At 43.2% G+C, this 16927-nt stretch overlaps 1 protein-coding gene across 1 annotated transcript; it reads left to right on the forward strand.

Annotated features, from left to right (window-relative positions):
- On the forward strand, window positions 1-16596 carry yrk (Yes-related kinase). Its single transcript, XM_083899716.1, has 13 exons — window positions 1-117; window positions 6496-6538; window positions 7251-7515; window positions 8510-8612; window positions 9885-9983; window positions 10141-10244; window positions 10430-10579; window positions 11321-11485; window positions 12770-12949; window positions 13646-13722; window positions 13813-13966; window positions 14595-14726; window positions 16055-16596. Exons 3-13 carry the CDS (start codon window positions 7275-7277, stop codon window positions 16261-16263), a joined length of 1614 nt encoding a protein of 537 aa, XP_083755842.1. The 5' UTR covers window positions 1-117; window positions 6496-6538; window positions 7251-7274; the 3' UTR covers window positions 16264-16596.
- The last annotated feature ends 331 nt before the right edge of the window (window positions 16597-16927 follow it).

A 16927-nucleotide genomic window follows, 5' to 3' on the forward strand; every position in this document is an offset into this window, starting at 1 on the left:
GGTTCCTTCTCCATAAAGGAACGCGTGAAGGAAGGAGTTCTCCTGGGTTTGCACAGAGCGAAAACTTCAAGTAGACTGTCCAAGGCCGTGCTTCATCACTTCCTGTTTCTTTACGAGGTCAGTTCCTGTCTTCAGCCTCCAGGGTTAGACAGGAAGGAAGGGGGCGTGTATATGTATGTTTTCATGGGGGGGGGGGGGGGGTTAGAAGTGGACATCACTATCATCTGGCTGATGGCAACACCGTGGATTGGTTAGTGCGGATGTTTTCAGCCCCCCCGGCGTGGTCTGAGAAAGTGTCTCGTTCATGTTGTCCGACAGAAATAAGCACTTTCACGTTTACGTTCGTGCTCGATTTCCAACAAACCGCTTCAGCTCTCTTTATCAGAAGGAAGTGATGACCTCATATGGAAACAGGACATCCCGATGACTGAGACACCTTACTTTTCCATCGCCCGCGCTGTCGCCCTCTCTCCTCTGTGTTGGAGCTGGTGTGTGTGTGTGTGTGTGTGTGTGTGTGTGTGTGTGTGTGTGTGTGTGTGTGTGTGTGTGTGTGTGTGTGTGTGTGTGTGTGTGTGTGTGTGTGTGTGTGTGTGTGTGTGTGTGTGTGTGTGTGTGTGTGTGTGTGTGTGTGTGTGTGAGGGTTCAGTGACAGCCTGCTTCCCATTGTCCTATCGTTCCTGCTCCACTCGCACTCTGCATCCTGTCGAGCTTCCTGCTAACTAGGGAGAGAGTCGGAGTGAAAGGTAGGCGAGAAAACAGCTGGAGAAACTTTGGACAGAGAAGGAGGAGGAGAAGGAGTGGAGAGAGAGAGAGAGAAAGAGAGTTGCACAGAAATTGTGTAAAAACGACAAAAAAAAACCTCAGATATGAACAATGTGTGCGTGTTGCCCAGTGTTCCCATGGAGAATTCCCCGCTGGGAGCAGCTTATCTGCAATCCACTGTGCAGGAAAAGGGTGTGTCAGCGGGATTTAGATGTTTGCGAGTGTGACGACAGAGGGTGATGCTATTGTGATTTATTTTGTTACATGTGAATGCTTCGCTGGTCACGTGTTGCGTGCTTTCTGAATTTGTTCAGTTAAGGGAAGCGACGACTATACTATAAGTGGCCTCAATGTATGACTGCACTTGTGTGAAGGAAACCGTTTACGTAAAGCTGCCCTCAGTGATACGTTTTGGTTTAAAGGGACAATGTGTAGTATTTATGGGTTTATTAACCCAAAATCCACTTTTTTATACATATTATGTGCTCCTGCATTGTCTAGTCGCTGTATAATAGTTTTTGTTTAATTTTCTTAGTGTTTCAAAAAGTCATGTAAAATAACATGGTTGCGGGACGTGGTTGCAAAGCCACTGTTAGCAGCGAGACGCCATGTTTCTACCGGAGCCTGTAAGGACAAACGCGAGAGAACAAATCAAGCGTCTCTTTACTTGTAGCGGAAGTCCCGCCTCCTCTCTCTCCGCTTCGTCTGCTACGGCCGCGGTAGCTCGCCCTCTCCCTCGCCTCACGAACCTCATCTGCTGACACGGAGAAAGACAACGAGGACGACATTTGACCAGCTGCGGATACCGTAGCGCTCAGGGAAGGGAGGGGGTGAGCAGAGGAGCAGTTCTTTGTTGTATTTCAGCCTCTCCTATGGATGGCACTATAAACTACTTACTTCACCTTTAAATAAGTGTTAACCCTTATGTTTGGTGCTTTTTTTGCATACTTCAAATTACCGTAACCCCTAGACCACATGTGTCAAACTCAAGGCCCGGGGGCCAGATGTTGCCCGCCACGTCTTTTTATGTGGCCTGTAAGGTCTATGCTGCTTTGCGGCAAGCAATGGCGATTGTGTTACCCGTGAAGTAATGGCATCCCGGTGATATTTGGTGATATTTTAGCGACTTTAATACTTTCACGTGAGCTCAGCTCATATGTAACTCAAACCCAGCTTATGTGTGATTAAAGTAGTCATAAAAGGAATAATCTCATTTGACTTCGCAAGCTTGGTGCTATTGTCTTCTTATGCTGTATGTGTCACGCCAGTACCTGTCCTTTGCAGCACGAAAGTCAAACTAGTTATTTTTCGTAGTTGTTTTGCAGACAGGAAACAATCAAGTATTGTAATGATTCCTTCTATGTACAGTACAAAGAAGTCTGCCATGACCATCACTCGGTGTTGAGTGAGGAACAGTCATAGCAGTGTGGCTGAAACATGTCAGTTTATAGTGTTAATAAACGTCGTCTTTAATGGCGGTTGCATCATTGAGAAATGACTGCGACATTATCTTGTTACACCATATGTCGATGTTGCAGCAGTCGCACACTCACAGTGAGTGTGAAACATGACACGGTCTCTCTTTAAAGCACTAGTTCAGGTTTTGTGGTGCGGTCGTATGAACGGTTGACACGATATCAACGCCCAGTTTGTCGAACTCACCACCTGATAAAAGGGAAATCAGGAATCTAAAATATTTATATTTATAAGATAGGTAGGTAGATATGTAGGTAGGTAGGTAGATAGATAGGTAGGTAAGTAGGTAGGTAGGTAGATGGTGATAGATAGATAGATAGATAGATAGATAGATAGCTAGATAGATAGATAGATAGATAGATAGATAGATAGATAGATAGATAGATAGATAGATAGATAGATAGATAGATAGATAGATAGATAGATAGATAGATAGATAGATAGGCAAGTAGTAGATAGGTAGGTCGATGGATAGATTGGTAGGTAGGTAGGTCGGTCGGTCGGTCGGTCGGTCGGTAGGTAGATGGATAAATTGGTAGGTAGGTTGGTAGGTAGGTCGGTCGGTCGATCGGTCGGTAGGTAGGTAGATGAATAGATAAATAGATAAATAGTTAACCGGGAATCAAACATATTATCTTTCAGTCCTCGCTGGCAGCAATGTTCGCAGCAAGGATTTACTGGAAGATAGATAGGTAGGTAGGTAGATAGGTAGATAGGTAGTTGGATAGAAAAGTAGGTAGATAGATAGATAGATAGATAGATAGATAGATAGATAGATAGATAGATAGATAGATAGATAGGTAGGTAGGTAGATAGATAGATAGATAGATAGATAGATAGATAGATAGATAGATAGATAGATAGATAGATAGATAGATAGATAGATAGATAGATAGATAGATAGATAGATAGATAGATAGATAGGTAGGTAGGTAGGCAAGTAGTAGATAGGTAGATTGATGGATAGATTGGTAGGTAGGTAGGTCGGTCGGTCGGTCGGTCGGTAGATAGATGGATAGATGGATAGATAAATAGTTAACCGGGAATCAAACATATTATCTTTCAGTCCTCGCTGGCAGCAATGTTTGCAGCAAGGATTTACTGGAAGATAGATAGGTAGGTAGGTAGGTAGGTAGATAGATAAATAGATAGATAGATAGATAGATAGATAGATAGATAGATAGATAGATAGATAGATAGATAGATAGATAGATAGATAGATAGATAGATAGATAGATAGATAGATAGACCTCTGTTTGTTGCACTTTAGTGAGTAGATGTCACTAATTCTATGTGAAAGCTTATTGTGCTTCAAAGGGGAACAACTTCCATTCTGTGAAGGCCACTCCAGTTCATGTATACGTGCAATGGGAAGGAAGGGCTGTCCAAGTCTTTTGTTTGTCACAATGTACAGTCTCACCTTTTTAGATGTTGTTAATTCTTACATATGAAACGCTCACCTAGACGGTGTAGAGTGGGTGTTTCTGTTCCAGGAAGAATCCTTGTTGATAAAGCGTCGGTGCCTCAATGCAACCACACTTGACAAACCCTGCGCTGCCTCTTTTAATACTGGATAATGCTAAATCTGCACAATCCATGCTCAAGATAAATTAAACTTCTTGTTTTCATTAGTTTAAAGAGGCAAAGAGGAACTCGGGCTGTTTCTCAGTTTCTCTGGTGTGATGATCGACGCCTAAAAGTAACAACAAGTACACAGGTGGACAGCGACTGTGCGGTTCTTCCTTCTTCACACTCACACTTTCTCACCCCGTTGCTTCCTTAAATGCTTTCGCTGGATTGAAAAAGAAATACAGTACAGATGCAGGAGAACACACTTGTCTGTGTTAAAGTGTGATGAGTTCAGTGGGCCATGTATTGCGGTTGTATACGCTTCTTCAGACTGACGTGTTTCACGATGGTCTCTCTTTTCACCATAAACAGCCCAGGCACCGAATTAGCTTCTGTGTGCAGAGAGGAAGACGTGCGAGACACTAAATTTGGTCAACAGGAACTCAGCAGTGAAAAATGACTGTATGGCTGCTCTGTAAACATTCCCCACTGTGAGCGTGTAAACACATCCCCATGTTATTGTGCCAATCTCGTCCGGGGTCGTTTGCCAATCTTTGAAAAAGCTGAGAAAGAGGAGACGAGCCGAAGGGCAGCAGCAGCGACACGAGGGCCTCGGTTTTTTTTACATCTCATTCTTCTCGTTACCAGTCTGAGGTGGAACATGGAAGGTTGGTGCTGGAGAAAACAAAGAGAAGCAGAGAGGAAGATGTGTGTGTTTGTTTGTGGCACTGCAGCTGCTTTGTGTGTGTGGATGGACTCTGTCCTTACAGTTTCCAGGAAAAGGGGGGAGCCATCAGAGGGGTGGACAGGAAACTCTAACAGGGCTAACTTCCTGTAGCTCCACTGATGGCTGACCTGATAGTGAACAAGTGTGTGTGCATGCAAATGTAAAAAAGTGTTGCATATTTTGCTCTGGGTTCACGACATGGTGCCTGGAATAGCTTTGGTTGCTTTACAGATTGAGAGGAATTTCAGGGGATGTTGTCATGTGGACTTCTGTACTTAAGAAAAAAATGAAAAGAAGTAACGTTTGCCTTTGTGCCTTCGCTGCAATAATCTGTATTGTTCTTCCTGTGAGTGATTTCCCTCACATTCCTCAGTAGGTGGGGAGGCTGCAGTCGACTGGACTGTAGCTTCAAAAGTTGTCTGTTTGAATCCCAGAGGCCGTTTGTGAACAGCAACACACACAATGTTATCTTCAGGATCGTAATCTGAATGAAAAATATGAATTATATTGAAACAAAGTGAAATACAAGTTGCTAAAAGTGTGTGTTTCTTGCAAATAGTCTCAACCCTTCAGATTTGCACTTTAATATAACTTCACAAAGGAAAAGCAGCAACTTTTGGAATTTTGGCTTTTTTATTTACTGAGAAAATATTAGGAAGTGATTATTTCCCCTGTTGATTCAGTCCTTTTCTTCTTCTTTTTTTTTTAGAAAAATGGAACATTTGCAACATTTAGGAAGATTTGATTTATTGATGACTGTTGTGTTATTTTAAAGGAATTGCTTTTTAAACAAACACCATGTTAGGAGTTAGTTAACTTTGGAAAGGGCCAAACTCACTGTTTTCACTCTGTAGGTAGGTACACTCTTAGAAATAAGGGTTCCAAAAGAGTTCTTCTACAAGGGCTGAGGTTCTACCTGGAACCATTTGCTCCTGAAAAACCCTTTCCCCGAAAAAAGGGGGTTTCAAGGGTTCTTGGTAACACTAATGGTTCCAGTAAGAACCATTTTAATCCAGAGAACCCTTTAAAACCCCTTTCCTGAAAAAAGGTTTTTTAAGGGGTTCTTGCTGACACACACCCTGGTTTCAGAGGACATTGCATCGACTTGCATTCATTTCCTGGAGACTGACTTGAACTTTAACCATAATTAATCCAGGCTTAATCCTGACCCTGACCCTAACTTTAACCGAACCTTGACCTCAGCCTAACTTTAAAATATATCTTGATTTTTTTTTTGGTCCCCATAAGGAAGACAAGTCCCCATAATGTGACTGTGTACAGATTTAAATCTACATAAGGTACACACACAACAGAGTTATGTTGATGAATGGATGCAGGCGTCTCTCTGTGTGTTATTTCCTCTCGACGTTGGCACCAGCGTCTGCTTTGTTAGCGTGCGTCCTATCGAAACAATGCGGTTTCGCTCCGAACTGGAAGTGCAGAGTTGCGTACATGTGTGTGCAGACGGTGACACAAGCGTCCATGTGAAAACTCATTTCTCACCGTGCCGTGACTGTCACTTTGAATCAGAAACCCCGTACGACACCTACACACATGCATATTGACACACACACACACGCACAGGCGTGCGCAGCTGTTGACCATAGAGGCCGACTATGAGTGCCCCCTCTTGAAACTACACAACAAAAAGGGAAGTGGCTAACCTCACATCATCTCTCTCTCTCTCTCTCTCTGTGTGTGTGTGTGTGTGTGTGTGTGTGTGTGTGTGTGTGTGTGTGTGTGTGTGTGTGTGTGTGTGTGTGCGTGTGTGTGTCTGTGTCTGTCTAGCTGTCTCTGACTCTCCCTTCACATGTCTCTTTATTCACGCTTTACTGCTCTCAAGCCTTTCTCTCACACTCTCCACCACCTTTTTCCTTTTCCCTCTCTGGTTCTCTGCCACTCTCTCTCTCTCTTTCCAAACCTTGTCACTCACCTCTTCCCTCTCTTTTTTTTTCTTCCAGTGGCAATGGTGATTGACAGATGATCTGACAAGGAAGACATCAGGTGAGAGAAAAGTTAACTTCTCCTTCTCGTCTAACCTCCACCCCCCCTCTTCTCCCTCGTCTCACGGGAAGTTGAATTTTATTTAAAGTTTTGCTATTTTTTCACGTTCTCATAAGGGCTTTTCTTCAACCATATGTTGATGATGATGTTGATGCTGCTTTCACTTTCTGTCACTTTATCTTTGAACTCTCAATTTTCACTTGCACACACAGGAAATGCTAAGAATTACTTAACATTTTGCCTATTTACATATTTATATATTTATATATGAAATGGCTTATTTCTTACACTGAATCTTGTGGAAAAAAAACCTCTACATAATATTAGTTTTCATTTTCAGTTGTGTTTTTAATGAATGAATGTAAACCAGAATGGAGCTCAGCACAGTGCGTATCTCTGCCAAAGTTCACTGAAATGATGCAATGTTAAAGAAAGAACTCCTGTGGGGAAATTTAAGTCATAAATGTCATGTAATGTGGGGGATTTCTGCTCGTTTCTGTCGCTCTGAAGGAACTGCACTCCTAAAATATGAAAATAATAGTGTGACTTGAGATGTATTTATTGTTTTGCATGTATTTATTCCTTCTTATTTTAATCCTTATAGGCTATATAGTTCACGCTCCAATAAAGCTGATTTTTTTCCGCAGCCAGCAGCAATAAAAGTCTTGGAAAAAAGTCCCTTTTTCTCACTTCACCTCTCCTTCTTCCACAGACGCCCGTCTCTGTGCCGGTTATTATGGGGTGTGCCTGTTGCAAGCAGAAGAAGTCTGCCAAACTCGCGGCGGCAGCAGCGGCAGCAGCAATAGTAGATGTTACGGATCTGTCTCCTAGCAACGCAGACGGAGGGTCATTCGCTGCCGCGACTCAGGGCCGCTACTGTCCTGACCCCACTCACACCATCCCTGACTTCAACCAGGGCTTTTCATGCAGCACCATCTTCCCCAACACCAACACACACCAAAGACCTGGAGGCACCAGTAAGCCTCTCTCTCTCTCTCTCTCTCTCTCTCTCTCTCTCTCTCTCTCAACCTTACAGTCAACACACCACTTAAAGGTCCAGGGTGTTACATGTTGGAGGATTTATTGTCACCAATGTAATATACTGCACATACAGTGCATTATGTATTAAATCCCATTAAATCCTCCTAATATGTCACAGCGACTCAGGAATAATGTTCATATAACAAACTGAACTCACCACCAACAACAGTACAGACAAAATATTTGCATTTAAAAAACTCTTTTGCAGACTGCAAATCATGTTTACGTTTTGAAATCATGTTTTTGCATGTGGCGCCACCTACCGCCGCCTACCAATCATTGCAGTCAGTAGAGTCCCAGCTGCCGAGCAACCACTGCTTGCCAGTTATGTCAGAAAAACGAAACCTAAAAGACCTCTGTGTTTTGAATTTGAATGTAGTAACAGTTTTTGGTCACATTCTTACATATGGCACCTTTAAGTATGAGGCTTTTATGAGGCTCCTTTTTGTAAGGGCCTTGCTTTGTGTTTCTACAGCAGTCCAATTGGACAAAGTAGCCAGAGTTTGCATTTTGAATCTGAACATTACTACACAAAAAAATAAGAGTAACATCTTTTCTGGTATACAAAAGCCTCACTATCACTAATTCTTGCACCCTGGACCTTAAATCAATATAGTTTGCCCATTAATACCAGTTGTAAGTCAACCTTTATGATTATATTATGTCATATGTGTGTCATTTTCTCATTTATCTGTATCTGTAGGGATCAACACTAGCTTTTAAAATAATGTTTTGTGAACTTTTAATAACGCGTAAGTTTTTTTTAATCGTGACTGATCCGCCATCAGAGGCGGTTGCTTGTTAAAGGAAACCAGTAAAAGTTACAAGAGCATTGAAGTTCATCTGCGTCGCGGCGAGTGTACGAATTTAAAAAGGTCTTGCATGTTTATTTCTGCTGTGCATTTTTTTGGTGTGATTGTGTGTTCGCAGGTGGTGGAGTCACTCTGTTTATAGCTCTGTATGACTACGACGCTCGCACTGAGGATGACCTCACTTTCCAGAAAGGAGAGAAATTTCAGATCATCAACAATACGTGAGTACAAACAAATGCTCGCGGGGTTAGCCCATAAGACTCTAAACAAGCTGAAACAGGGTCTCTGCAGGTTTGTTTCAACAAGTCAAATTTAAGACTTTTTTTAAGACCATAATTAATAAAATTTAAGACCCAGTTCAATTCCATACTGGCAAAAAAGTATAAAAGACATGAAGGAAAATTGGAGCCATAAATCGTTTGGCTTAGCTGTGGGCTTTCATTAAGTTTTCTCTGCTGCTATGCTAAGCTGTAACATACCGCTGCACAGCACACTAGCTAGTGGTGCTCGATAAATTCTCACTGGGCAGCACAGGTGGCCTACTTTAGTTCCGTGTTGTAGTTATGTTATCGCAATATCAAAAATAGAAACATTTCAACGCGAGACTGAAGTTTATGCATGTTTTAAATAAAGGTAACGTTAATAGATTTTTAAGACCTTTCCAAATTGTATTAAAGACGTTTTATGAAATTTTAGGAGAATTTTAGACATTTTAAGGCCTTAAATTCAAATTATTGTATTTAAGACTTTTTAAGACCCAGCGGATACCCTGTGAAAGCAGTGATTGAGACTCTAAACTTCTCAGGAAAGTATTTACTGATCATATAAATCAAATTAATTCCATTGAAAGTGTTTTTGCAACCAGTGGAGTCGCCCCCTGGTGGCTATTCAGTATAGCGTCACTTCCAGGTTGGCTTCAGTGAAGAAACTGGAAGACTTTGTCCAATTTTCTATTTACTATCTGTGGTGTAATCACGTCTTTCTTCTTCTTTAGTGCTGCAGTTAGCATCTTTATTGTCACATTGCTGCCCTCTAGTGTAATCACTGTAAACGACGTTATGCGCCGACTGTGAGATCTCTAAGCTGTGACTCCCACCATGAAATGCTACAGGCTGCACTTGAATGTCATCGATTACAACACAAGAAAATCGAGAATAAACATAAATAAATATGCTATGAATTTGGTTTCTCTGCTAGCTCATCCCCTGACATCCTTTTCACTCGCAGGATCTTTATCTTTCTCACCTTGACGCCCTTTACTTCCCTTGAAGTTTCGTGTCGATAAAGATCTGCTTATCGAAATGCCACCCGTAGTTTTTTGAAAATGAGAGTGCTACGCTTAAAAGCCGTTTCTAGTCATTAACTTTTAAGCAGGCATTAAGCAGGTAGATATCGTTTGCTTTTGTTTCCCTGTCGTCTGAATTAATAAAATCAACCCAAATGTTGCGTCTCCGCGAGGAAATTAACAAACATTTTGTGTTTTGATTTGTCAGAGAGGGCGACTGGTGGGAGGCGCGATCTCTGGACACGGGCAGCTCGGGTTACATCCCCTCCAACTATGTGGCTCCTGTCGACTCCATACAGGCTGAGGAGTAAGCGCGCACACACACACACACACACACACACACAAACAAAGAGAGTTTGTGTCGAGAAACTGTTGATTGATGATCGACATGAAATCTTCCAGCAAAGATCCCGTGATGGATGCTGTTGCCGAGGTGACCTGTGTTGTTGTTGTTATGGTGACAGGTGGTATTTTGGGAAGATGGGGAGGAAGGATGCGGAGAGACAACTCCTGGGTCATGGAAACCAGAGAGGAACTTTTCTCATCCGAGAGAGTGAGACCACCAAAGGTACACGGAACCACACTGTCTTTTTATAGCGACGAGCTGCCATTTTCTCTGTGTCTCTGTGCAGTGTGTCTTTGTCCTCACCTTCCCTCCCTTGTCCTCCTCCTCCCCTCCCTCCTCCCTCCTCCCTCCTCCCTCCTCCCTCCTCCCTCCTCCCTCCTCCTTCTCCTCCTCCCTCCTCCCTACAGGTGCTTACTCTCTGTCGATCCGTGACTGGGACGACAACAAGGGAGATCACGTGAAGCATTACAAGATCCGCAAACTAGACAACGGTGGCTACTACATCACCACACGGTCACAGTTTGACACTGTTCCGCAGCTGGTCGATCACTACAAAGGTGACTCACACAGACCCATTCACCATCGTCTTTATTACTTTTTCTTAAATACATTTATTTATTTTGTTTCAAGTACTGTACATAAGTGCATCTTAGTAGTGTTTGTTCTTTATTCATTTACATTTGAAAGCTACTTCTATGCACCTTGACTACATGTGTTTGACATCATCCGTTTCTATTAAGATGCAGATTTTACATCTGTAAAAAAAAAAAAAAAAAAAAAAAAAAAAGCATTAAAGACAAAAGAAAACCCTGTCATGACAAGTTATTAATTTGAATATTCTGTGGTTGTGTTAAAAAAACAGTCAGGGTTCACACCCTTCACTTCCTGTTCTCTCTGTGTCAGTGTGAATCTGCCCCCTAGTGGCTAGTGCAGATATGGCAAACACTCTGCAGTGAGTGCACTTTCCCTGACACTATCCTCATTAGCAATCTGGGAAATCTGTGCTCACGTGACACAGTCTCGGTCTCTGCTGCTCCTGCTCTTTCTTACTTACTCGCTCAGAGTTACCAGGACGATGCTGCTGCTCTGGATGTTGTGTGTGTTTTTGCTGAAAAGTCCTCGTGTCTGTTGTGCTGCTGTTGTTGTTTACTCGTGAGTTGCATAAGTCACACATGCAAGCAAGCCTGTCTTGATCTGTCTTTATCTCTGCGTTTGCCCTGTTTTCTTTTCTCCTCTCCTCGCCTTGTCTGCTCGACTCCCTTCTTTATGTCTCCATATTCCTCTCCCCTCTCTCTCAGAGAGAGCAGCAGGGCTGTGCTGCCGTTTGATTGGCAGCTGTAAACGGGGCATGCCTAAGCTGGCCGACTTATCAGTGAAGACCAAGGATATGTGGGAGATTCCTCGGGAATCCCTCCAGCTGATTAAGAAACTGGGCAACGGCCAGTTTGGAGAAGTCTGGATGGGTAGGAGTCGTGTTGCAGTGGGCGGTAAAGTAACAGTTGAAGCGCACCTGGATAAAGGCTGTGTTCTGTTGACACACACATCCTGCCACACAGGCAGTTGTTCGATTTAGTTTGAACCTGAGTCTGATTCGAACATGAAGCAGTGAAAAATTAACTTTAAAATCGAGGTTAGAGGTCGACTGATATTGTTCTTTCTTTGGCTGATAACAGCCTCTGGCTAACAAACAAGGCTTAACTCAAAAACAGACTTTTTGATGATCACAGAGTCTGTCTCCCCAATTTTGGGCCAACTAAACTAAATATTTAATACTTTTGGATGAAAAGAATAAAGTTTTAGTAACTATGTTCTGAGATTATTAAAACAAATAAAGGGAAAACTCAGCTCTTATCCAGGTACGCAGCTGTTACTCCCCTCCCCTGCTGTTGCATGTGCATGTCTCATCATCTCATCTCACTTCTTTGTCATCCCCCTCCCCACCCATCTTTCTTCCATCTTCCTACCGGACACTGCACGGTTATTTCTCCCCATCACCCACCTCTCTCATACTCCCACACTTTCATTTCCTCCCTCCCTCCCTACCTCCTTCCACTATTAGGCAATAATGACGGCCTGTGTTATTACCTGACCCATGCCTGTGTCAACTCCACCCCGCTCACCATGGGCCTCGGGCGGGATGCCTGGGAGGTGTGCAGGGAAGCGCTGGCACTCCAGAAGAAGCTAGGGCAGGGCTGCTTCGGCGACGTGTGGATGGGTGAGACTTACACGCCCCCTATAGGCTCAGAGTGTCAACTGTCTGCTCAGCATAACTCCCTCATCAGTGTACCCAGGCAGAGATTATTATCATTACCCCCCCCCCCCTCAATAAAATGCATATTAGCTGATATTCCCACAGGAATGTATTCACAATTACACGACAAACGCATTTTTCTTGTTGGAGCTGTCGTGGTGCACTTTCCCCAGACTCAATCCCAGTGTGTGTGTGTGTGTGTGGGGTTTCTGAGCCGTGCAGACTTTCTCCCTGAAGACAGCCAAACTGTAGCTCAGACGCCGCTGGTGTGTTGATGTAAGACCAGTCCACTCTCCCTCCCTCTTATAACGGCACGCTGTCTCATGTCACGCATGCTCTCCGACATATCAATCATGTGCATGCACCACACATTTGATGTTTTGATGTTTCCATCTGCATGTGTTGCATTTATTGTCCCGGTAGATCGACATCAAAATGAGTGTATAATGCAGTGTGTGTGTGCGCGCGCGCTAACACCCTCTTGTCTGTATGCCAGGCATGTGGAACGGCACCACCAAGGTAGCAGTGAAGACTCTGAAGCCAGGAACCATGTCCCCCGAGGCCTTCCTGGAGGAGGCTCAAATCATGAAGAGACTGCGCCATGACAAACTGGTGCAGCTCTACGCCGTCGTCTCCGAGGAGCCAATCTACATTATCACCGAGTTCATGAGCCAAGGTATCAGGCCAAGTAAACTGTCGTGCCTGTGACTTCCTCTTTACAGTATGAGTCACTGCTGTTATGTGGAGAAAAAAAAAGTATTTTCTTTGTACTTGAAGAGGCAGACGGTCGATAAAGAGGTTTCGAGAGGTTAGACTGTATTTCAAGTCATGCATCTACACCATTAGAATAATCAATTTTGTTAATATAGAACAATAGAATATGATTTAACCGCTTTTTTATTCTGGATTGGTATTGTTTTGGGACAATCTGAAATTCTTCTTTTTATTCATGTGCTCCTTGGCTCCCGTACAACAATTTTAAAAAATGACACAGGGTTCAGATTTCTTTGTCTGATGCAATTAAAAGTACATACAGTGATCGGGGAGATCTTTTTTAATGAACTGGCAGACCGGTGTTTGAGCTCCCCGCGCCTCCTCGCTGTGTAAAAACATGCCAATATCCGCCAAACCGAGAGAATTTTACCTTCCTTGGGGCAAAAACCTGTAAGGGTGGCCTCAGGGCAGGCAAAAAAAATATTCCTTTGGTTTTCACATAAAAAGGAAAGAGCAGTCAGAAATATTTAAATGTCTTCATTGAAAAGAAACAGAAAAGCTGTAATGTTTTAACTGTTAAGGAATTATAAGAATCCTTTGGCAGCAGATGTGTCGATCGCATACGAGGCCTGATACGATGTCGTTTTTTTTTCCCCAGGAAGCTTGTTGGACTTCTTGAAAGACGGAGAGGGGCAAAACCTGAAGCTGCCTCAACTGGTGGACATGGCTGCACAGGTGAGTACAACACAAACACAAACACAAACACAAACACAAACACACACACACTGATATTGAACTACTACTGTTTTGACATGTGTGTTGCAGATTGCGGCTGGGATGGCGTACATCGAGAGGATGAACTACATCCACCGTGACCTGCGAGCAGCGAACATCCTGGTCGGAGACAATCTGGTGTGCAAGATTGCAGACTTTGGCCTTGCTAGGCTCATTGAGGACAATGAGTACACTGCTCGACAAGGTAATATCATGGGATACTAAACACACACTTGGGTCATCGGTCCATCTATTCATCCATTTTCTACCGCTTTATCCTCCCAGCTGACATAGGGCGGAAGGCAGGGTCACACACTTGCGTGGAGATTTTTGGCGGCAGATTGTGCGGCAAACGTCACGCAGTAATGTAAAGACAAGGGCGTGGCTAAAATCGAGTTGTGTGGCATATTTCCTTCCTCACTCTGACGTTCTATATACGGTTCGTCGTGGACTTTAAAGCAGAGGCGGTAAAGCAAATGGTGATGAAAAATGAAGCGCTCCATTAGCTTTAATAGAAATACATATTGCTGTGGATGTAAAGAGTAGTCTGGCTAATGTTATAATACTACTCAGCAAAAGCTATGGCATTGTTTTTAGCTATTTTAATGCACAAATATCACATGTTATATCTTAAAGAGAGTGTGTGTTGTACTTATGTGAGGACAGATAGAAATAAGAGGACATCACCTCCTGATACATAGATAGTTATACAACTGTGTGTGTGTGTGTGTGTGTGTGCTCACACAATGACTGCCTCCATGTCTATATTTTTATATATATAACCTGTCCTAATTATATGATTATGCATCTTCACTGTGTTGCCATGGTTTCAGGGGCGAAGTTCCCCATCAAGTGGACGGCTCCAGAGGCGGCGCTCTATGGGCGCTTTACCATCAAGTCAGATGTCTGGAGCTTTGGCATCCTGCTAACAGAACTCATCACCAAGGGACGTGTGCCGTACCCAGGTACACAACACCTGTTTGTTTGTTTGTTGATAAATCTCCAGGATTAGTCATTTTTAGCTATATTTGTACAAATAAACTGTCTGGAAATGATTGATAAATGTGCATTAAAGGTAACTATAGTGTTTTTTTGGGCGGTCACTGAGCCCTGTGTGTGAGACTTTGAATGCGCCATATGTAAGTATGTGGCCAAAAATGGTTACTACATTCAAATTCAAAATACAGAGGTCTTTTAGGTTTCGTTTTCTGACGTAACTGGCAACCCGTGGTTGCTCGGCAGCTGAGACTCTACTAACTGCAATGATTGGTAGATGGCGGCCTATATTTTTTTTAATGCAAATATTTTGTCTGTACTGTTGTTGTTGGTGAGTTCAGTTTGTTATATGAACATTATTCCTGAGTCTCTGTGACATATTAGGAGGATTTTATGGCCAGTTGCTTTAGATTTCTTACATAATGCACCTTTAACATATAAATATGTGTCTCTTACATTCAAGTAAATTACCCCACCAGTGTAGTGTATGTGTGTTTTCTCTACCTGTTCTCTTTAGGACCTTTTCTGGGATTTCTGAGGAGCTGCACAAGTTTGGGGCTAAGATTTGAATTGTGCTTAGGTTAAGGTTAGGGTTAAGCTTTAGCTGTTTATGCTTAAAATCAAGGATAAAACTTTATTTAGGCTGCCCTAATCAATGTAAGTCAATGTAGTGTCCTAAGAAGAATAGCTGTGCAAAGTTTGTGTGTGTGTGTGGTGACAGACACACACACTGCAGTTGTGCATCTGTATGCATTTTACATCAAACAGCACTGATTGGTTTGCCAGAGCCGGATAGAGAGAGAGAGAGAGAGAAGCAACCATAGCGACAACAGAGACAACAGATTTAGCTACTGCAAACAGTGATATGGTGACAGGGGAAACTGAGCATGTGTCCAAGAAACATTTCCTCATGAAACTGTGTGTACAGAGGATAGATTTACAGTCTGAAAAAAAAAAAAAAAAAAATCACTGTGAGGACCTGCAAGTCATAGGCACGTGCCAACACTGTTTGTGTAAGTAATCCCACTGCCAGAGGGGGGCGACAAGTTCTGCACTGCAGGTTCAAGTACCTGGGAAGGAAAGGGGCTGAAAGGAGTTAACACTGTTAACCATGACTTTTTGTGGCTGTTTTATGCTGTATTTTGTATGTAGCTAACACATATAGTAAACTTTGTTTCATACTATTTTGTTCATACATGTTTTGTTTAAAAAAAAAAAAAAAAAAAAAAATCTTTATTCCCTATCTTGTATGTTTTGTTTAATCCAACTCCCTATTCCCCTGTCTCCACCCCTGTAGGCATGAACAACCGTGAGGTGCTGGAGCAGGTGGAGAGGGGCTACAGGATGCCCTGTGCCCCAGGCTGCCCTGCCTCGCTCCATGAACTGATGCTGCAGTGCTGGAGGCGGGAAGCCGATGAGAGGCACACGTTCGAGTACCTGCAGTCCTTCCTGGAGGATTACTTCACCGCTACAGAGCCGCAGTACCAGCCTGGAGAAAACCTGTGACCACACACACACACACACACACAGGCGTGGGTCACATGGAGCAACATCAACCAGCAGAGACAGACAGAGACACACATACACTGACAGGCATATCATAGTGCAAGCACGTGCTGTCATTGTATCTGTTGCTCACACACTGTACGTGCACACACACACACACACACATACACACATATGAAGATACATATCATCGCCTTGTTTATTTGTTTAAAGATAGTTTCCTCCCGTTGGTCATCGATCACTGCAGCCTGTTCAGGACAGCTCTGTCAGCCGTGTTGAAGAGCAGAGTCGGAGCTCTGCTGGTCAGGCCTTGCAGTGATGTGGCTTTACTCTGTAACCATGACAACAAGGAACTGAAAGAAGATGTAGATGGTTGTGCTGAGGTGGTGGTGGTGGTGAGGGTGGGGGGGGTGGGTGGAGTTGGTACGTGATCTATTCAGCTACCACATATGTGTTGATTTCTTCTCCGGGAACAGTGTTTTAGTGGATAATCACTTCGCCCTAAGATAGAACACTGAATATGTGACTTCTGTCAACCGTCAGAATGAACCTCATGCACTTGTGTGGTAGCTGAGTCGATTGTGTGCAGACACCGGTGGCTCTTATATAAGCTTTAAGAAGGATGATGCCCGTCAAAACTACTGAATATTACTGTTTTAAACCT

This window comes from Microchirus variegatus (genome assembly GCF_963457635.1).
Source record: "Microchirus variegatus genome assembly, chromosome: 13".
Lineage (NCBI taxonomy): Eukaryota > Metazoa > Chordata > Actinopteri > Pleuronectiformes > Soleidae > Microchirus > Microchirus variegatus.